At 39.2% G+C, this 23,225-nt stretch overlaps 1 protein-coding gene across 4 annotated transcripts in view; it reads left to right on the plus strand.

Annotated features, from left to right (window-relative positions):
• mRRF2 (mitochondrial ribosome recycling factor 2) overlaps window positions 1–23,225 on the plus strand; it is a 103,695-nt gene that overhangs the window by 66,252 nt on the left and 14,218 nt on the right. For all 4 annotated transcript variants that reach the window (XM_070085213.1, XM_070085214.1, XM_070085215.1 and 1 more), the window contains 3 exons: window positions 4,278–4,499; window positions 4,882–5,013; window positions 6,444–6,588. In XM_070085213.1, the coding sequence (XP_069941314.1) occupies window positions 4,278–4,499; window positions 4,882–5,013; window positions 6,444–6,588 (499 nt within the window). The remainder of the gene's footprint in view (window positions 1–4,277; window positions 4,500–4,881; window positions 5,014–6,443; window positions 6,589–23,225) is intronic.

A 23,225-nucleotide genomic window follows, 5' to 3' on the forward strand; every position in this document is an offset into this window, starting at 1 on the left:
AAGTCTACTCAACAGTCTTTTATCTACTAATACATAATCCAACAAACTACTGTCATTTCGCCCTACATCATACCTTGTATACTTATTTATCCTCTTTTTCTTAAAATATGTATTACCTATAACTAAACCCCTTTCTATACAAAGTTCAATCAAAGGGCTCCCATTATCATTTACACCTGGCACCCCAAACTTACCTACCACAACCTCTCTAAAAGTTTCTCCTACTTTAGCATTCAGGTCCCCTACCACAATTACTCTCTCACTTGGTTCAAAGGCTCCTATACATTCACTTAACATCTCCCAAAATCTCTCTCTCTCCTCTGCATTCCTCTCTTCTCCAGGTGCATACACGCTTATTATGACCCACTTCTCGCATCCAACCTTTACTTTAATCCACATAATTCTTGAATTTACACATTCATATTCTCTTTTCTCCTTCCATAACTGATCATTTAACATTACTGCTACCCCTTCCTTTGCTCTAACTCTCTCAGATACTCCAGATTTAATCCCATTTATTTCCCCCCACTGAAACTCTCCTACCCCCTTCAGCTTTGTTTCGCTTAGGGCCAGGACATCCAACTTCTTTTCATTCATAACATCAGCAATCATCTGTTTCTTGTCATCCGCACTACATCCACGCACATTTAAGCATCCCAGTTTTATAAAGTTTTTCTTCTTCTCTTTTTTAGTAAGTGTCTACAGGAGAAGGAGTTACTAGCCCATTGCTTCCTCATTTATTCTTCAGAGGGATGAGGAGGGGTTATTGAGATGATTTGGTCATTTAGAGAGAATGAAGTAAAATAGGATGACTTGGAGGGTGTATAAATCTATAGTGGAGAGGAGGGGTAGGGGTCATCCTGGGAAAGGATGGAGGAAGGGGGTAAAAGAGGTTTTGTGTGCAAGGGGCTTGGACATACAGCAGGCATGTGTGAGTGTTAGGAGTGAATGGAGATGAGTGGTTTCTGGGACCTGACGAGCTGTTGGAGTGTGAGCAGGGTAATATTTTGTGAAGGGATTCAGGGAAACTGGTTAGCTGGACTTGAGTCCTGGAGGTGAGAAGTACAATGCCTGCACTTTAAAGGAAGGGTTTGGGATATTTGATGTTTGGAGTGAGATCTGAACTGTCATATCTAAATGCCTCTGCAAGGCAGTGATTGTGTGTGAATGATGGTGAAAGTGTTGAATGATGGTGAAAGTTTCTTTCTTTTTTGAGTCACTCTTCCTTGGTGGGAGATAGCTGGTGTGCTGAAAAAAAAAAATCTTAAGTGATAGTAAAATACATTGCTTTTGAAACTTAATAAAGAAAGAGCCTGTCTTAAACATTGTTATAACATTACCACAAATTTATTGCTTGCTTGAGGAGGACTGATATGATGGAGTGAGTGGGTAGATAAGATGTGTTTGTTTTGTAATGGAATCTCATTTTTGGAATCTTAGCAATAAAACAGTTATTAACCCTTTGACTGCCGCAAGCCCCTTTCTGAAACTGTCATTCTATGTCGCAAAATTTTTGGAAAAAAAAAAAAAAATCTTATGAAATGATAGAGAATACTTTCCCGATGGTAATGACACCAAAAGTATGAAATTTGGTTGAAAACTCACGGAATTACGCTCCCACGAAGTTAGCGGTCTCGGCAACATATACGCATAGGCAATTTCACTGACTTTGAGCCCTGTTTTTGGCCAATTCGTTGTTCCACTTGACCAAACTCATAGTTATTTCTTTAGAACTCCATTTTTTCTATCAGTCGAGTACAAGAAACCGCCATTTACCGATTTGAACTACCCAATAAAGTGGTCAGAAATTGGCAGTTTGGCCAATTTCATGCAAATTAAAAAAGATGCCAGTTTCAAAATAGGGTCCAGAATAAACAATGTAGACATTCTTGGCACTAAAATAACATATCCTCTGTTCATTAGTCACATCTCTAGGCTCCTCTTATATTACTATTGCTTTCTATTTTTATTTTTTATTCATACAAAAAAATACAAAATTTACTGTTATGCAGACTACTGCATTATTGTAAAAATGGTATAAATAATATCAGTGCACTAGTGAAAGAATATTAGTCTCCCCAGTTGAGATGGATGGACGTGTGGTGTGATTTGCTTACTCCTGAACATAGGTAAAAATCAAACATTTCCGCTATTTTGAGCTCAATTTCAAGGTCATTTTCATCGTGAAACTAATCAAAATCATCTCTATTTCTGTAATATGTTTTCCATTTTATCACGTGAGACCATGAAAACGAGAATACAACGATAAATACTATACGAAAATACTACACCTCAAAGTCGGCGTTTTAATCCATAAAAACGGCCAGTTTTTTTTTCCTCATTATGCACTGCGTGCTGCAGGATTTTATTTATGTGGTGCACACTGACCACACAGACCCATTCTCTCACATGTGGGCCTACCAGCTTTCTCCTGCTTGATTTGAAGCCGTTAGAATTATTGAGTACAGTGGACCCCCGGTTCGCGATACTAATCCGTTCCTGAGAGCTCATCGTAAACCAAAATATCGGAAAGCGAATCAATTTTCCCTATAAGAAATAATGGAAATCAAATTAATCCGTGCAAGACACCCAAAAGTATAAAAAAAAAAACTTTTACCACATGAAATATTAAGTTTAATGCAATAGAATAGTAATTACAATAACAATAAATAACAATAAATAACGAAAGAATAATTGACACTTACCTTTAATGAAGATCTGGTGATGATTGATGGGATGGGAGGAGGGGAGAGTGTGGATGGTGTTAGCATTTAGAAGGGGAATCCCCCTCCATTAGGACTTGAGGTAGCAAGTCCTTTTCCGGAGTTACTTCCCTTCTTCTTTTAATGCCACTAGGACCAGGTTGAGTCACTGGACCTCTGTCGCACAACATAACTAGCAGCCTCACCATGCCTAATCACACTATGTATACCACTACGATTCTTAAATCTTTCAAACCAACCTTTGCTGGCCTTAAATTCACTCACATCACCACTAATTGCAGGCAATTTTTTTACCAAATCGTCATGCAACTGCCTAGCCATTTCACAAATGATTGCTTGAGAGATGCTATCTCCTGCTATCCGTTTTTCATTTATCCACACCAATAACAGTCTCTCAACATTTTCTAACACTTGCGGTCGCTGTTTCGTAATCACAGTTGCACCTTTTGCAAGAACAGCTTCCTTGATTGCCGTTTTCTTGCTCACTATAGTAGAGATGGTTGATTGGGGTTTACTATACAACCTGACCAGCTCCGACACACACACTCCACTTTCGTACTTTGCAATTATCTCTTTCTTCATTTCAACAGTCATTAGCACCCTTGGTCTCGAAGGGTTGGCACTGGGAGCTTTCTTGGGGCCCATGGTGACTTATTTTGCAAAAACAGGCACCAAAAACAGTGATAATATGGATAATATGGAATGTACCGAATGTATCCTTAGATGCGCACACACTGGCTGGCTTGTAAACGCTGGCACACACGGGGCAGTTCAGGCCACACATGGAGACGTCTCGTACGAACCACATCGCATACCGGGTTTTGTATCGGGAAGGAAGGCAAATTTTCTGCGATATAATGCATCAGTTACCGGATTTATCGGATACCGATAGCATCGCGAACCGGGGGTCCACTGTATATATACGTCCGAAACACTGGCTTGTAAGACGTATATATACGACCAAAACAGTCAAAGGGTTAATTATAGTATGTACTATTCATATATCTGAATATAAAAAATTTACACACGTTAGTGATTGAGTGATATTGAATGTGCTTACTTTTTTTTTTGATAACCCTGCCTTAACTGGGAGACAGTCATTGAGGTAAAAGTGTGTACTCGCCTAATTGTTCTCAACTGATTGTAGTTGCAGGGGTCGAGACTCAGCTCCTGGCCCTGCCTCTTCACTGTACGCTACTAGGTCCTCTCTCTCCCTGCTCCATGAGCTTTATCATACCTCGTCTTAAAGCTAGGTATGGTTCCTGCTTCCACTACATCACTTGCTAGATTATTCCACTTCCTGACAACTCTGACTAAAGAAATACTTCCAAACATCCCTTTGACTCATGCGAGTCTTCAGCTTCCAATTGTGACCCCTTGTTTCTGTGTCCCCTCTCTGGAACATCCTGTCTCTGTCCACCTTATCTATTCCATGCAGTATTTTGTATGTTGTTATCATGTGTGTGTGTGTACACTCACCTAATTGTGTACATGTGTGTGTGTATATAGGTAATTTACTTAGTTATAATTTTGTAAACAAATTTCTCTCCCAAGACTGCAGTTCCTGTTCTCATGGGCAGCTCATACAAGAATACTGGGGTCCAGCCATTAATGAATGCGGTGATCAGTTACCTGCCATCCCCTCAGGAACGCCAGCTTGAGACTGTTGCATTATATGCCCCTCACCTCTGTGCTATGGCATTTAAGATTGTCCATGACAAACAGTTTGGTGGCATATTAACTTTTGTTCGAATATACTCTGGGCATTTGGAGAAGGTATGAAATATATTTTGTTAATGTGCTTAAAATACAAAACTGGACATAAAACAGTGCATTCATATATTCTGTCTTTATGGATAGAGTGAATGTTGATGAAAGTGTTTCATTTTTGGGTCACCCTACCTCAGTGGGAGATGACCAGTGTTAAAAGGGAAATAATAATAATCACAATCATTCCATCATTTTTCATACATAAGGGCTTTTGCTGGCAACCATAACCAGCTAATAAACTGTTTTTAATGGGAAAAGCTCTCTAAAAAAAAAAGTCATTGTTTTTTTTTCTTTGCAATGATTAGTATTCACATATTGAAATATTGATGTTGTTATCAAGTCAGTATTGTTTTCAAGTTTAAATATATTAGTTACAAGATAATTTCAGGGTCAGAGGCTGTATAATATAAATGCAGAACAGCCAGAGAAAGTGGGAAGAGTTATGATTGCTTATGCTGACACCTTCAAGGAGATACCAACAGTCAAAGCAGGAAATATTGTGGTTCTTACTGGATTAAAGGTACACTACCCTAGTCTTTTTATTATACAGCTTTGTTATAGTTCAGGTAATGAAATGTGACTCTTTGGATGTACAGTGGAACCCTGGTTTTCGTCTTTTATCCATTCCAGAAGGGCAGCCGAAAACCGATTTGTACGAAAACTGAAGTAAAATTTCCTATAAGAAATAATGTAAATCCAATTGATCCATTCTAAACACCCAAAAATGTTAACAAAAAATACTTTTTTAGAGAATAACTATAGTTTTACATACAGAAAACAATGAGAAATAAATATAAATGACTAATGAAATGGATAAATGAACATTTAACATCACTTTTACCTTTATTAAGACTCTTGTTAGCATATGGAAGATGATGAGGAGGGGAGAGGGAGGAGAGGTTATTGTTTGGAAGGGGAATCCCCCTCCATAAGGACTTCAGGTATCAAAGCCCTATCCAGGGTTTCTTCCCTTCTTTGTCTTTTACTGGCACTAGGATCAGCTTGAGAGTAACTGGACCCCTGTCGCACAAAAAATCTGTCTAGAGAGGCCTGTTTCTGGCATCTCTTTAAGATTTGCCTAAAATGGGACATGGCATTGTCATTGAACATGTTGCTGACACGGCTTGCAACAGCTTTTTCTTCACCATTATGGAACTGATCGTTGATTTGGATTTTCCATACATCCTGGCAAGCTCGGCCACACGTATGCCACTATTGTATTTTTCTACAAGTTCTTTCTTGAATTCTATCGTGTTTCTCACCTTCTTTACCAGAGGGCTGGCACTTGGAACTTTCTTTGGCCCAATGGTGGCATATTTAGCAGTCACAGGCACAAAAAACAATGGATTATTACAAAATGTTTTGGATGAAAGCATGGAATAATGCTCACTGAATGAGTAACAAAGGCAGACCAGGTCATGAACATATGAGCGGCTGTGTCCCACGGGCAGGATGATTTCTGAGCGAATGTACAAAAAAGGGGGAAAATTTCACTGAAAAAAGTGGTTGAAAACGGAATTATATGATAATTGGATTGGACAAAAACCAGGGTTCCACTGTAGATCAGTACTGTATATAGATTATTTATTACATACTGGTGTTAAGAAACATTATAGGATATTAAAGTAAAATATGAGTTTTGTGAGGCATGCAAGTGATTTACCTTGTTATTAGAAATACAGTAAACATGTACAGAAAGAATCTTTTTACTGAAGACAATGATGTTGGTGGGATAAAATGCCAAGTTTGTTAATATACTACTTTTGTGTGATCTAAGTATGATATGCTAAGTCTCTGTTAGCATATACAGAAATAAATTGTAACAAAAGTACAGAAAAATGATCTGGCAATGAGCTTTATTACCTGTATATTTCTTTATTTCCCATGTGCATAACCTCATTTTTTTGAAATATTTGTTAAAATGATATATGATTAAGCAATAACTGGCAGATTACTAGTACGGGAGACACTCTGGTCGGAAGTTATTCTTTAGCCAACAATGTTAAGAGGAAGTTACTGGATGACAAGAGAGATCCCCAAACAGCCATGTTGCTTGGTGTTAAAGTGCCTGAGCCAGTCTTCTTCTGCTCTGTAGGTTGGTAACAGTACTTTTCAATCTCTGTCATTTGATAAAATTACTCAGGATTAGAGCAAATGTTATCCTGAAACTTTATCATAATTAGTGAAGATGTAGATTTGAGGTTGTCAGTCCCACATTCTTCTCCAGGTTGAGGGACAGTCATAATTAATCACATCATCAGTATATTGTCATTTTTTTTTTTTTAACACGTTGGCCATTTTCCACCGAGGCAGGGTGACCCAACAAGAAAAACCCAGAAAAGAAAGAAAAAGCTTTCATACCATTCAACACTTTCACCATCACTCATACATAATCACTGTCTTTGCAGAGGTACTCAGATACGACAGTTTAGATGTCCCTCCAAACTGCCAATATCCCAAACCCCTCCTTTAAAGTGCAGGCATTGTACTTCTCATTTCCAGGACTCAAGTCTGGCTAACCAGTTTCCCTAAATCCCTTCACACAGTATTACCCTGCTCACATTCCAACAGCTCATCAGGTCCCAAAAACCATTTGTCTCCATTCACTCCTGTCTAACACGCTCACACACACTGTATGCTGAGCATTTTGGGCAAACTTAAAGATTAACTTAAGAATAGTAAGGCAATAATACATAGTTATATGGTAATTAGGTGAGTTAGAGAGAGTACAGGAGAATTGAATATTATATCAGGTGATGCTACATGGTTTTGATAAATCTAGTAGAGACTTTTTACACTATTGAATTAGTTAATAAGATTACAGTATTATAGTGTAATAATTTAAAACAATTTACAATGTGACGTATTACAGTTTAGTACTATTTAAAACAAAATACCATTGTAATACCATTGTAATAACATTGTAAATTTGGTATTACAATGGAACAATTTACAATATGATGTACTGTATTGCAATCTACTACTATTTAAAACAGTGAAAAGAACAAGCCCCTCACCCACAAAACCTTTACCTCCCTCCCTCCAACCTATTTGAGGATGACCTCTACAACGCGTTCCTTCCCCTACAGATTTATATGCTCTCCAAGACATTCTACTTTGTTCCATTCTTTCTAAATGACTCCACACCTCCTGATTTCCACACTCCAAATTCTCTGCATAATATTTACACCACACAGTGCCCCTAGACATGACATCTCCACTGCCTCCAGCCTCCTCCTCTCTGCAGCATTTACAACCCATGCTTCATACCCATATAAGAGTGTTGGTACCACTGTATTCTCGTACATTCCCTTCTTTGCCTCCATGGATAACATTTTTTGTCTCCACAGATACCTCAGTGCATGACTCACCTTTTTTTCCTTCATCATTTTTCTGGTCAACCTCAGCCTTCTTAAACCCATCTGCTGACAGGTTAACTCCCAAATATCAGAAAACATTCACTTCTTTCATACTCCCTCCCTCCAATGTGATATCCAATTTTTCTTTATCTATATAGTTTGATACCTTCATCACCGTATCCTATCTATGTTCACTTTCAACTTTATTCCTTTACAAACCCTCCCAAACTCGTCCCCGAACCTTTGCAACTTTTCTTTAGAATCTCCCAAAACACAGTATCATCAGCAAAAAGTAACTGTATCAACTCTCATTTTGTATTTGACTCCCCATAATTTAATCCCACCCCTCTCCCCAACACCCTAGCATTTACTTCTTTTACAACCCCATCTATAAATATGTTAAATAACCATGGTGACATTACACATCCCTGTCTAAGACCTACTTTTACTGAGAAGTAATCTTCTCTCCTACACACTCTAACCTGAGCCTCATTATCCTCATAAAAACTCTTTACAGCATCTAGTAACTTCCTACCTGTTCCATACACGTGTAGCATCTGCCACATTGCTCCCCTATCCACTCTATCATATGCCGTTTTTGAATCCATAAATGCAGTGAAAACCTTGCTACTTTTATCTGAATACTGTTCACATATACGCTTTAATGTAAACACTTGATCTGCACATACCCTACCCATTCTAAAGCTGCCTTGTTCATCTGCAATCCTTCTCTTTGTCTTACCTCTAATTCTTTCAGTAATAACCCTACTATACACTTTGCCTGGTATATTCAGTAAACTTCTTTCTTTCTTTCAACACACCGGCTGTATCCCACCGAGGCAGGGTGGCCCAAAAGGAAAAACGAAAGTATTCAGTAAACTTATTACCCTATAATTTTTACAATCCTAGGTAGTAGGTTGGTAGACAGCAACCGCCCAGGGAGGTACTACCGTCCTGTCAAGTGAGTGTAAAACGAAAGCCTGTAATTGTTTTACATGATGGTAGGATTGCTGGTGTCCATTTTTCTGTCTCATGAACATGCAAGGTTTCAGGTACGTCTTGCTACTTCTACTTACACTTAGGTCACACTACATGTACATGTACAAGCATATATATACAGTAGGGCCCCGCTTTATGGCGTTCCAATAATACGGCGATGTCAAATTATGACCAAAATTTGCTATACGGCAAGCTGTCTTTCAAATATGGCGCACCCCACCCGGTTTGTTTGCATTCTCCATGACCACATCTATTATGTCAGGAAACTTTCCAAAATTTCAAGTGTTCTAAAGTTACTGCATATTTTATATGTACTCTGATAATTATACTTATGTGTACCTGTACCTAAATATACCTACACACTGTGCTGGTGTGCAGGTACACATTAAAATCGCTCTACTCGTGATGCCAATAGTACTACATAATAATAATAATCACTCTTGGGCACACTAAATGTCTTATTTTACATTAATATAGGCATTTTCATTAAACCATCTATGCTATTTTCCTCAAAATTAAATATAAAACCCGTTACATAGCATATAAACGTGATACATACACTCACAGAATAAAAATTGACGTAAATATGAGATTTGTTTACGAAGCAGCTGTGTAGGTAGTGTCGGAAGAATTACGTTTTCTCTAGTCAAACTGGGGGATAACTGTAGAAAAATATTCTTTTCGTATGCCTTTACTCTATATATAGCAATTCACGGCCTTTGTGGGTTTAGTGCTTTTTATAATAATAATAATAATAATAATATCTTTATTCACTCTAAAAATGGTGTGTTGCTGTTTGTTTATTCTGTACTAACTAGTACAACTTGTACACAATGTAAGAGTACATGTATTTGTATTGTGAGGTAATTATTATAATAAAAAAATATTGAGGTAAATGTTTTACAAACTCTTACAAACGTACGTGAATGAACTAAAAGTAGACACATATTAATACGCATTTATTTCGCCAGACCAAGTGATCGCCCACTACCTGTTCAGTTTGTATTCTTACATTGTCTGAACTCTCTATCTCGTTCTCTCTCTCGTTTACTCTTTTGTTAACTAGTTGGCTCTCATTGACGATGGCATCTAAGCTTAGCTGTGATAAAAAGAGGAGTCGTAAGCCTCTTGCTTTAAGTGCCAAGTTAGAGGATGATGGTGTGCCATTCTGATTTTATTCAATAAACACCCTGCCACTCGCCTCTCACACATTAATATTAATATTTTAAGGTAACTAATAAGTGTACTCTGTGTGTATCTTTCTTTTTATTGTGTTTTAATGCCTATTTCTATTGCTAACTTAATATAAGTTAGTGTAAACTTGTTGTCTGGCATTTATTGCATATTTTATATGTGCTCTGATAATAATACTTGTGGACCTGTGTGGTAGCCGGGCGGAGGGACAACATTACGTTTTCTCTGCTCAGCCACCAGAGAAAACGAGTATGAATCTGCGTTTGGCCCAGCAACTCCCACACTCCGATTTTGCTTACAATTTTCGGCATGAATGATTCATTACTTCTCCCTTCGTTTATGATGGCATCTAAAGGTAATTGTTAGAAATGATTAAATTCAATGAACAAGGTATGTCGATGTTAATAATGTGTAGGTAGCCGGTAGATGTAGCCCAGGCAGGCTACACCTACCGGCTACCTACACTGACTTCCTGCAAATAAATACTACTCACCTCTCTTCCTATATTAAGACTACACATATTTTAAGGTAAATAATGAGTGTGCTGTATGTGTATTTTACCTCTCTGGGACGTTTTAAATACCTTATATTAACCCTTTGACTGTTTTCGACGTATAAATACGTCTTACGAGCCAATGTTTCTGACGTATATATACTCAATAATTCTAGCGGCTTCAAATCAAGCAGGAGAAAGCTGGTAGGCCCACATGTGAGAGAATGGGTCTGTGTGGTCAGTGTGCACCACATAAAAAAAATCCTGCAGCACACATTGCGTAATGAGAAAAAAAAAACTGATCGTTTTTTTGGAATAAAACGCCGACTTTGAGGTGTATTTTCGTATAGTATTTATCGTTGTATTCGCGTTTTCATGGTCTCACGTGATAAAATGGAAAACATATTACAGAAATAGAGATGATTTTCATTACTTTAACGAAGAAAACGACCTTGAAACTGAGCTCAAAGTAGCGGAAATGTTCGATTTTTACCAATGTTCAGGAGTAAATAAATCACACCACACGTCCAATACACGTCAACTGGGGAGTCTAATATTCTTTCACTAGTGCACTGATATTATTTATACCATTTTTACAATAATGCAGTAGTCTGCATAACAGTAAATTTTGTATTTTTTTGTATGAATAAAAAATCAAAATAGAAAGCAATAATAATATAAGAGGGGCCTAGAGATGTGACTAATGAACAGAGCATATGTTATTTTAGTGCCACGAATGTCTACCTTGTTTTTTCTGGACCCTATTTTAAAATTGGCATCTTTTTTAGTTTGCATGAAATTGGCCAAATTGCCAATTTCTGACCACCATATTGGGTAGTCCAAATTAGTAAATTGGAGGTTTCTTGTACTCAGCTGATAGACAAAATGGAGTTCTAAAGAAATAGCTATGAGTTTGGTCAACTGGACCAATGGAATTGGCCGAAAATAGGGCTCAAAGTCGGCAAAATCGCCGATACGCATATGTCGCTGAGACCGCTAACTTTGCGGGAGCATAATTCCATGAGTTTTCGACCAAATTTCGAACTTTTGGTGTCATTACCATCGGGAAAAGATTCTCTATCATTTCATAAGAAATTTTTTTTTTTTTTTTTTTTTTTTTTTTTAAAAAATTGAGTGACATAGAATGACAGTTTCAGAAAGGGGCCTGAAACAGTCAAAGGGTTAAGTATGAGATGGGGAGCCAGGGCTACCAACACCTATGCTACCTGCACCTGGGCTACCTGCACCTGACTTTCTACAAATAAGTACTACTCGCCTCTCTCCCTACATTAAGATTACAAGTACAGTGGACCCCCGCTTAACGATCACCTCCAAATGCGACCAATTATGTAAGTGTATTTATGTAAGTTCGTTTGTACGTGTATGTTTGGGGGTCTGAAATGGACTAATCTACTTCACAATATTCCTTATGGGAAAAAATTCGGTCAGTACTGGCACCTGAACATACTACTGGAATGAAAAAAGTTCGTTAACCGGGGGTCCACTGTACTTTAAGATAAGTAATGAATTTACTGTGAATGTATTTTACTTTGTGTTTTTAATGCCTAGTTCTATTACTGACTTAATATAATTTAATGAAAACTTGTTGTCTGGCAGTTATATGCATTTATAAATGGAAAAAAATGGCGTTCTGCCTTCCGGCACTGTCTGCTTTCCGGTGACAGCCTGGAACCTAACCCGCCGTATAAGTGGGGCCCTACTGTACATACATACCCCTCTGGGTTTTCTATTTTCTTTCTTGTTCTTGTTTATTTCCTCTTATCTCCATGGGTAAGTGGAACAGAATTCTTCCTCCGTAAGCCATGCGTGTCGTATGAGGCGACTAAAATGCCGGGAGCAAGGGGCTAGTAACCCCTTCTCCTGTATATATTACTAAATATAAAAGGAGAAGCTTTTATTTTTCCTTTTGGGCCACCCCGCCTCGGTGGGATACGGCCAGTGTGTTGAAAGAAAGAAAGAAATTTTTACAATCTCTTTTGTCCCCTTTCCTTTTATATAAAGGAACTATACATGCTCTCTGCCAATCCCTCGGTACCTTCCTATCTTTTTTTTTTTTTTTTTTTTTTTTAACAAGTCGGCCATCTCCCACCAAGGCAGGGTGACCCAAAAACAAAGAAAATCCCCAAAAAGAAAATAGTTTCATCATCATTCAACACTTTCACCTCACTCACACATAATCGCTGTTTTTGCAGAGGTGCTCAGAATACAACAGTTTAGAAGTATATACGTATAAAGATACACAACATATCCCTCCAAACTGCCAGTATCCCAAAACCCCTCCTTTAAAGTGCAGGCATTGTACTTTAAAGGACTCAAGTCCGGCTATATAAAATAACCAGTTTCCCTGAATCCCTTCACTAAATATTAATGTTTATATTACTTATATTGTTTTTTTTTTATTAACCCATTGGCCGATTCCCACCAAGGCAGGGTGGCCCGAAAAACAAAAACTTTCATCATCATCATTCACTCCATCACTGTCTTGCCAGAGGGGTGCTTTACACTACAGTTATAAAACTGGAATATTAACACCCCTCCTTCAGAGTGCAGACACTGTACTTCCCATCTCTAGGACTCGAGTCCAGCCTGCCGGTTTCCCTGAATCCCTTCATAAATGTTATTTTGCTCACACTCCAACAGAACGTCGAGCATTAAAAACCATTTGTCTCCATTCACTCCTATCAAATACGCTCACGCACACTTGCTGGAAGTCCAAGCGCTTCACAAACAAAACCTCCTTTACCCCCTCCTTCCAACCCTTCCTAGGCTGACCCCTGCCCCGCCTTCCCTCCACTACAGATTTATACACTCTCGAAGTCATTCTGACTTGTTCCATTCTCTCTACGTGTCCGAACCACCTCAACAACCCCTCCTCAGCCCTCTGGATAATAGTTTTGGTAATCCCACACCACCTCCTAATTTCCAAACTACAAATTTTCTGCATTATATTCATACCACACATTGCCCTCAGATGTGACATCTCCACTGCCTCCAGCCTTCTCCTCATTTGCCACATTCATCACCCATGCTTCACACCCATACAAGAGAGTTGGTACAACTATATTATCATACATTTCCCTCTTTGCTTCCACAGACAAAGTTCTTTGTCTCCACAGACTCCTAAGTGCACCACTCACCCTTTTCCCCTCATCAATTCTGTGATTCACCTCATCCTTCATAGACCCATCTGCTGATACGTCCACTCCTAAATATCTGAATACATTCACCTCCTCCATACTGTTATGGGGCTATAGGACCCAACATGTATTTATAAGTAACAGTTACTCTGGAATACCTAATTATATTGAATTGATGGGGGCTTTGCTCTAAATGTCAGAAGGACTGATCAACCTTATGACTGAGAAGCAGCTGGGTCAAGCCTATTTTTCTCAATATAATAGGTTATACTATAGACACATAAACACACAAATTTAAATAAGTAGTTTATAAAGTTGTATTTCCTTTTGTAAAAGTAAAATTAAGGTGTGTTAGAATTGTGGTAACTGGAGAATTGTGCTTGGCAAATAAGTAGTTTATAAAGTTGTATTTCCTTTTATAAAAGTAAAATTAAGGTGTGGTAGAATTGTGGTAACTGGAGAATTGTGCTTGGCAACAGTCTTTTGTTTTGGTGGGAGGAGCTTAGCCTCTTTCTCTCTCTCCCTCGCACTGACTCGCTCTCTCTGTGGCTGGCCTTCAACCTGGCAGGATCTCTGGGTCCTTCTTCTATCTTTTGGGGCATTATGTGTGCTCCAGGGGTGAGTTTTTTTTATAATTTAAGTTGTGACCACCATACCCAGGGTGACTAAAGTGTGTCAAAACACTGGTTAGCCCAGAGTTATGTCAAGGAGAGAGGACTAAAGTTGTTGAGATATACCATGTGGGAGAACAGCTATGCAGTGTGTAGATCGTTATTTTGAAAATGTGAGGCTGTAATTGTATATTCTGTACATATCTATTGAGAATACAGTTATATTTTTATAGTAGTAGTTTACATAACCTGTGAAGAGGGCTGGTGAAAGGGTATCAGAGACACTCAGGATGATCAGCCATGATGTAAGTATTACCCCTAGACAAATAAGACCATTAAGTAAAAGCTACCCCACACTAGAACATGTAGTGAGAACCTTACTATCAAAGTAATAAGGGACGAACCAACGTAACACATACTCTCTCCCTCCAATCTGATATCCAATCTTTCATCACCTAATCTTTTTGTTATCCTCATAACCTTACTCATTCCTATATTCACTTTTAATTTTCTTCTTTTACATACCCTACCAAATTCATCCACCAACCTCTGCAACTTCTCTTCAGAATGTCCCAAAAGCACAGTGTCGTCAGCAAAGAGCATCTGTGACAACTCCCACTTTGTGTTTGATTCTTTATCTTTTAACTCCACACCTCTTGCCAAGACCCTCGCATTCACTTCTCTTACAACCCCATCTATAAATATATTGAACAACCATGGTGACATCACACATCCTTGTCTAAGGCCTACTTTTACTGGGAAATAATCTCCCTCTCTCCTACACACACTAACCTGAACCTCACTATCCACATAAAAACTCTTCACTGCTTTCAGTAACCTACCTCCTATATCATACATCTGCAACATCTGCCACATTGCCCCCCAATCCACCCTGTCATATTATATTTATTTATTATCACACTGGCCGATTCCCACCAAGGCAGGGTGGCCCGAAAAAGAAAAACTTTCACCATCATTCACTCCATCACTGTCTTGCCAGAAGGGTGCTTTACACTACAGTTTTTAAACTGCAACATTTACACCCCTCCTTCAGAGTGCAGGCACTGTACTTCCCATCTCCAGGACTCAAGTCCGGCCTGCCGGTTTCCCTGAACCCCTTCATAAATGTTACTTTGCTCACACTCCAACAGCACGTCAAGTATTAAAAACCATTTGTCTCCATTCACTCCTATCAAACACGCTCACGCATGCCTGCTGGAAGTCCAAGCCCCTCGCACACAAAACCTCCTTTACCCCCTCCCTCCAACCTTTCCTAGGCCGACCCCTACCCCGCCTTCCTTCCACTACAGACTGATACACTCTTGAAGTCGTTCTGTTTCGCTCCATTCTCTCTACATGTCCGAACCACCTCAACAACCCTTCCTCAGCCCTCTGGACAACAGTTTTGGTAATCCCGCACCTCCGCCTAACTTCCAAACTACGAATTCTCTGCATTATATTCACACCACATATTGCCCTCAGACATGACATCTCCACTGCCTCCAGCCTCCTCCTCGCTGCAACATTCATCACCCATGCTTCACACCCATATAAGAGCGTTGGTAAAACTATGCTCTCATACATTCCCCTCTTTGCCTCCAAGGACAAAGTTCTTTGTCTCCACAGACTCCTAAGTGCACCACTCTCCCTTTTCCCCTCATCAATTCTATGATTCACTTCATCTTTCATAGACCCATCCGCTGACACGTCCACTCCCAAATATCTGGATACATTCACCTCCTCCATACTCTCTCCCTCCAATCTGATATCCAATCTTTCATCACCTAATCTTTTTGTTATCCTCATAACCTTACTCTTTCCTGTATTCACCTTTAATTTTCTTCTTTTGCACACCCTACCAAATTCATCCACCAATCTCTGCAACTTCTCTTCAGAATCTCCCAAGAGCACAGTGTCATCAGCAAAGAGCAACTGTGACAACTCCCACTTTGTGTGTGATTCTTTATCTTTTAACTCCACGCCTCTTGCCAAGACCCTCGCATTCACTTCTCTTACAACCCCATCTATAAATATATTAAACAACCACGGTGACATCACACATCCTTGTCTAAGGCCTACTTTTACTGGGAAATAATTTCCCTCTTTCCTACATGCTCTAACTTGAGCCTCACTATCCTCGTAAAAACTCTTCACTGCTTTCAGTAACCTACCTCCTACACCATACACCTGCAACATCTACCACATTGCCCCCCTATCCACCCTGTCATACGCCTTTTCGAAATCCATAAATGCCACAAAGACCTCTTCAGCCTTATCTAAATACTGTTCACTTATATGTTTCACTGTAAACACCTGGTCCACACACCCCCTACCTTTCCTGAAGCCTCCTTGTTCATCTGCTATCCTATTCTCCGTCTTACTCTTAATTCTTTCAATATTAACTCTACCTGGTAATAACTTTACCAGGTATACTCAACAGACTTATCCCCCTATAATTTTTGCACTCTCTTTTATCCCCTTTGCCTTTATACAAAGGAACTATGCATGCTCTCTGCCAATCCCTAGGTACCTTACCCTCTTCCATACATTTATTAAATAATTGCACCAACCACTCCAAAACTATATCCCCACCTGCTTTTAACATTTCTATCTTTATCCCATCAATCCCGGCTGCCTTACCCCCTTTCATTTTACCTACTGCCTCACGAACTTCCTCCACACTCACAACTGGCTCTTCCTCACTCCTGCAAGATGTTATTCCTCCTTGCCCTATACACGAAATCACAGCTTCCCTATCTTCATCAACATTTAACAATTCCTCAAAATATTCCCTCCATCTTACCAATACCTCTAACTCTCCATTTAATAACTCTCCTCTCCTATTTTTAACTGACAAATCCATTTGTTCTCTATGCTTCCTTAACTTGTTAATCTCTCTCCAAAACTTTTTCTTATTTTCAACAAAATTTGTTGATAACATCTCACCCACTCTCTCATTTGCTCTCTTTTTACATTGCTTCACCAATCTCTTAACCTCTCTCTTTTTCTCCATATATTCTTCCCTCCTTGCATCACTTCTACTTTGTAAAAACTTCTCATATGCTAACTTTTTCTCCCTTACTACTCTCTTTACATCATCATTCCACCAATCGCTCCTCTTCCCTCCCGCACCCACTTTCCTGTAACCACAAACTTCTGCTGAACACTCTAACACTACATTTTTAAACCTACCCCATACCTCTTCGACCCCATTGCCTATGCTCTCATTTGCCCATCTATCCTCCAATAGCTGTTTATATCTTACCCTAACTGCCTCCTCTTTTAGTTTATAAACCTTCACCTCTCTCTTCCCTGATGCTTCTATTCTCCTTGTATCCCATCTACCTTTTACTCTCAGTGTAGCTACAACTAGAAAGTGATCTGATATATCTGTGGCTCCTCTATAAACATGTACATCCTGAAGTCTACTCAACAGTCTTTTATCTACCAATACATAATCCAACAAACTACTGTCATTTCGCCCTACATCATATCTTGTATACTTATTTATTCTCTTTTTCTTAAAATATGTATTACCTATAACTAAACCCCTTTCTATACAAAGTTCAATCAAAGGGCTCCTATTATCATTTACACCTGGCACCCCAAACTTACCTACCACACCCTCTCTAAAAGTTTCTCCTACTTTAGCATTCAGGTCCCCTACCACAATTACTCTCTCACTTGGTTCAAAGGCTCCTATACATTCACTTAATATCTCCCAAAATCTCTCTCTCTCCTGTACATTCCTCTCTTCTCCAGGTGCATACACGCTTATTATGACCCACTTTTCGCATCCAACCTTTACTTTAATCCACATAATTCTTGAATTTACACATTCATATTCTCTTTTCACCTTCCATAACTGATCATTTAACATTACTGCTACCCCTTCCTTTGCTCTAACTCTCTCAGATACTCCAGATTTAATCCCATTTATTTCCCCCCACTGAAACTCCCCTACCCCCTTCAGCTTTGTTTCGCTTAGGGCCAGGACATCCAACTTCTTTTCATTCATAACATCAGCATCATCTGTTTCTTGTCATCCGCACTACATCCACGCACATTTAAGCATCTCAGTTTTATAAAGTTTTTCTTCTTCTCTTTTTTAGTAAATGTCTACAGGAGAAGGGGTTACTAGCCCATTGCTCTCGGCATTTTAGTCGCCTCATACGACACGCATGGCTTACGGAGGAAAGATTCTTTTCCCCTTCCCCATGGACAGTAGAAGAAATAAAGAAGAACAAGAGCTATTTAGAAAAAGGAGGAAAACCTAGATGTATGTATATATATATGCATGTGCGTGTCTGTGAAGTGTGACCAAAGTGTAAGTAGGAGTAGCAAGATATCCCTGTTATCTAGCGTGTTTATGAGACAGAAAAAGAAACCATATGCCTCATATGCCTTTTCCAAATCCATAAATGCCACAAAAACCTCTTTACCCTTATCTAAATACTGTTCACCTATATGTTTCACTGTAAACACTTGGTCTACACACCCCCTACCTTTCCTAAAGCCTCCTTTTTCATCTGCTATCCTACTCTCCGTCTTACTCTTAATTCTTTCAATAATAACTCTACCATGCACTTTACCAGGTATACTCAACAGACTTCTTCTTTCTTTCAACTCGCTGGCTGTATCCCACTGAGATGAGGTGGCCTAAAAAGGAAAAACAAAAGTTTCTCCTTTTACATTTAGTAATGCATACAGGAGAAGGGGTTACTAGCCCCTTGCTCCTACTCAGCAGACTTATTCCCCTATAATTTTTGCACTCTCTTTTATCCCCTTTGCCTTTATACAAAGGAACTATGCATGCTTTCTGCCAATCCCTAGGTATCTTACCCTCTTCCATACATTTATTAAATAATAGCACCAACTACTCCAAAACTATATCCCCTCCTGCTTTTAACATTTCTATCTTTATTCCATCAATCCCAGCTGCCTTACCCCCTTTCATTCTACCCACTGCCTCATGAACTTCCCCCACACTCACAACTGGCTCTTCCTCACTCCTACAAGATGTTATTCCTCCTTGCCCTATACACGAAATCACAGCTTCCCTATCTTCATCAACATTTAACAATTCCTCAGAATATTCTCTCCATCTTCCCAATACCTCTAACTCTTCATTTAATAACTCTCTTTTCCCATTTTTAAGTCTCAAATCCATTTGTTCCCTAGGCTTCCTCAATTATTAATTTCGCTACAAAACTTTTTCTTATTTTCAACAAAATTTGTTGATAAACATCTCACCCACTCTCTCATTTGCTCTTTTTACATTGCTTCACCACTCTCTTAACCTCTCTTTTTCTCTCCATATACTCTTCCCTGCTTGCATCACTTCTACTTTGTAAAAACCTCTCATATGCTAACTTTTTCTCCTTTACTACTCTCTTAACATCATCATTCCACCAATTGCTCTTCTTCAATCCTGCACCCACTTTCCTGTAACCACAAACTCCTGCTGAACACTAACACTACATTCTTAACCCATAAGCGGTCCAAGCGTATATGTACGTTTTTTCCGCTAGTGCCCCAAAAGTATATATATGTTTTATTTTTCCTGCCTTCAAATTTGGCACGATTGGCCTGAGATGCCTTGTCAGCATAGAATGGGTTCTAACACTCAGTTTGTGCGGTATTAAAAACATCTGGGACCACTTAGTACCTTGTGGGAGCACCAGTTCAAATGAGCGCCAGCTAAAGGAAACAGCGCAGCAAACACCTGTGATTCACTGATGTCATGTAGTATTAACACTCCTATTTTAAGAGGAAAGTGATTTTGAGTTTAGTGGCTTTGAGGTGGATGTGGCCACAAGTGGTTGAGGAAATATCAAAAAACCTCGAAAATAACCCATGTTCAATATTTGTGCAACACCCTTTCAGAATGTCTTATAACCTATGCACAAGTAAAGAGAAATAGTTCTGGCTGGCGGCAGGCTGGCTGCCTGACTGGTTGATTGGCTGGCTAGCTGGCTGGCTAGATGGCTGGCCAGCTGCGTGGCAGCCAGCTGTAGACAGGGAGCTTGACAGACAAATAGACAGACACGTTTGTGTACCAGGAAAAACAAAGCAGGCCCTAATCTTTTCTTATCAAGTCTTATCACTGCACCCTTGTAAATGCTCATCATCAAACGTAAGCTCTTGTCAAATGTTATGTCATCTTATCACATCACTGTCAGGGGTGGACTTTGTTTTTCATGCTTCAAGAGAAATCACAATCACCACCACCGCCGCCACCACCGCCGCCGCCGCCACCGCCACCGCCACTGCCGCCGCCGCCGCTTTATTCATTCATTCATTCATTCATTAATCATCCATCATCATTCATCCATCATCATTCATCATCCATCATCATTCATCATCCATCATCATTCATCATCATTCATCATCATTCATCATCATTTGTCATCATTCATCATCATTCATCATCATTCATCATCATTCATCATCCATCATCATTCATCATCATTCATCATTCATCATCCATCATCATTCATCATTATTCATCCATCATCATCATCATCCACCACCACCAACCACCCACCACCACATATCCAAAACATACACAAATAACCCGCACATAAAAGAGAGAAGCTTACGACGACGTTTCGGTCCGACTTGGACCATTTACAAAGTCACAGTGTGACTTTGTGAATGGCCAAGTCAGACCGAAACGTCGTCATAAGCTTCTCTCTTTTATGTGCGGGTTATTTGTGTATTGTTCCAGTCACGGTATTGTGCCTTTTTTGTTATTTATCCAAAACATCACTGGGACCTATAAATACTTTGTATATATTCAAAGACAATGGTAAATGGCCAAGGCAGGTGTAAATGTCCACCTGTCAATGTGTTTGTGACAATGTGAGTACAATTTCAGTACCTAATACTAGTGTCAGAACAAAGATTAGTTATGAAATGACAAGAACTACTAAATTGTAAATTTTTTTTTTTCTCCAAGAAACCGGCCGTATCCCAAAAAGAAAAATGAAAGTTTCTCGTTTTAAATTTAGTAATTTATACAGGAGAAGGGGTTACTAGGTCCTTGCTCCCGGCATTTTAGTCGCCTCTTACAACACGCATGGCTTACGGAGGAAGAATTCTATTCCGCTTTCCCATGGAGATAAGAGGAAATAAAAAAGAACAAGAACTAGAAAGAAAATAGAAGAAAACCCAGAGGGGTGTGTATATATATGCTTGTACATGTATGTGTAGTGTGACCTAAGTGTAAGTAGAAGTAGCAAGACATACCTCAAATCTTGCATGTTTATGAGACAGACAAAAGACACCAGCAATCCTACCATCATGTAAAACAATTACAGGATTCCGTTTTACACTCACTTGGCAGGACGGTAGTACCTCCCTGGGCGGTTGCTGTCTACCAACCTACTACCTACATAAACTGTAATTATCAGAACATAAAAATTATATAAAATAATATGAAAAATTAAAAAAGAAAGATATATTGGCAACACTTCTGCCAGCGGCAGCACCCCATGTTGCCGCCAGGTGATCTCCAAGTGCCAACTTTGCTGCCTCATATCTCAGTAAGTACTGACCCTAATTTTTTTTTTGTCCAATAACACTTAGAAAAATGTGCTCTTTTTTTTCAGTAAAAAAAAATAAGATTTTTTTATTTTTCAAAAATATTCGGGGCACTGGGGTAGTGAACGTATATATGTTTGGACCGTTTACAGGTTAAACCTACCCCATATATCTTCGACCCCATTGCCTATACTCTCACTAGCCCATATATCCTCCAGTAGTTGTTTATATCTTAACCTAAGTGCCTCCTCTTTTAGTTTATACACCTTCACCTCTCTCTTGCTGCTTCTGTTTTCCTTGTATCCCATCTACCTTTTACTCTCACGGTAGATACAACTAGAAAGTGATCTGATACATCCGTGGCCCCTCTATAAACATGTACATCCTGAAGTCTACTCAACAGTCTTTTATCTACCAATACATAGTCCAACAAACTACTGTCATTACGCCCTACATCTTATCTTGTATACTTATTTATTATATTTTTCTTAAAATACATATTACCTATAACTAAACCCCTTTCTATACAAAGTTCAATCAAAGGGCTCCCATTATTATTTACACCTGGCACCCCAAACTTACCTACCACACCCTCTCCTACTTTAGCATTTAGGCCCCCTACCACAATTACTCTCTCACTTGGTTCAAAGGTTCCTATACATTTGCTTAACATCTTCCAAAATCTCTCTCTCTCCTCTACACCCCTCTCTTCTCCAGGTGCATACACACTTATTATGACCCACTTTTCACATCCGACCCTTATTTTAATCCACGCAATCCTTGAATTTACACACTTATATTCCCTCTTCTCCTTCCATAACTGGTCCTTCAACATTATTGCTACCCCTTCCTTAGCTCTAACTCTCTCAGATACTCCTGATGTAATCCCATTTATTTCTCCCCACTGAAACTCGCCTACCCCCTTCAGCTTTGTTTCGCTTAGGGCCAGGACATCCAGCTTCTTTTCATTCATAGCATCAGCAATCATCTCTCTCATATCATCTGCACTACATCCACGCACATTGAAGCATCCCAGTTTTTTATAGTTTTTCTTCTTTTCATTTTTAGTAAATGTGTACAGGAGAAGGGGGTTACTAGCCCATTGCTCCCGGCATTTTAATCGCCTCATACGACATGCATGGCTTACGGAGGAAAGATTCTTTTTTACTTCCCCATGGACAATAGAGGAAATAGAGAGAACAAGAGCTATTAAGAAAAAGAAGAAAAACCCTAGATGTGTGTATGTACAGTGGACCCCCAGTTAACGATATTTTTTCACTCCAGAAGTATGTTCAGGTGCCAGTACTGACCGAATTTGTTCCCATAAGGAATATTGTGAAGTAGATTAGTCCATTTCAGACCCCCAAACATAC

The sequence above is a fragment of the Cherax quadricarinatus genome, chromosome 15 (assembly GCF_038502225.1).
Source record: "Cherax quadricarinatus isolate ZL_2023a chromosome 15, ASM3850222v1, whole genome shotgun sequence".
Lineage (NCBI taxonomy): Eukaryota > Metazoa > Arthropoda > Malacostraca > Decapoda > Parastacidae > Cherax > Cherax quadricarinatus.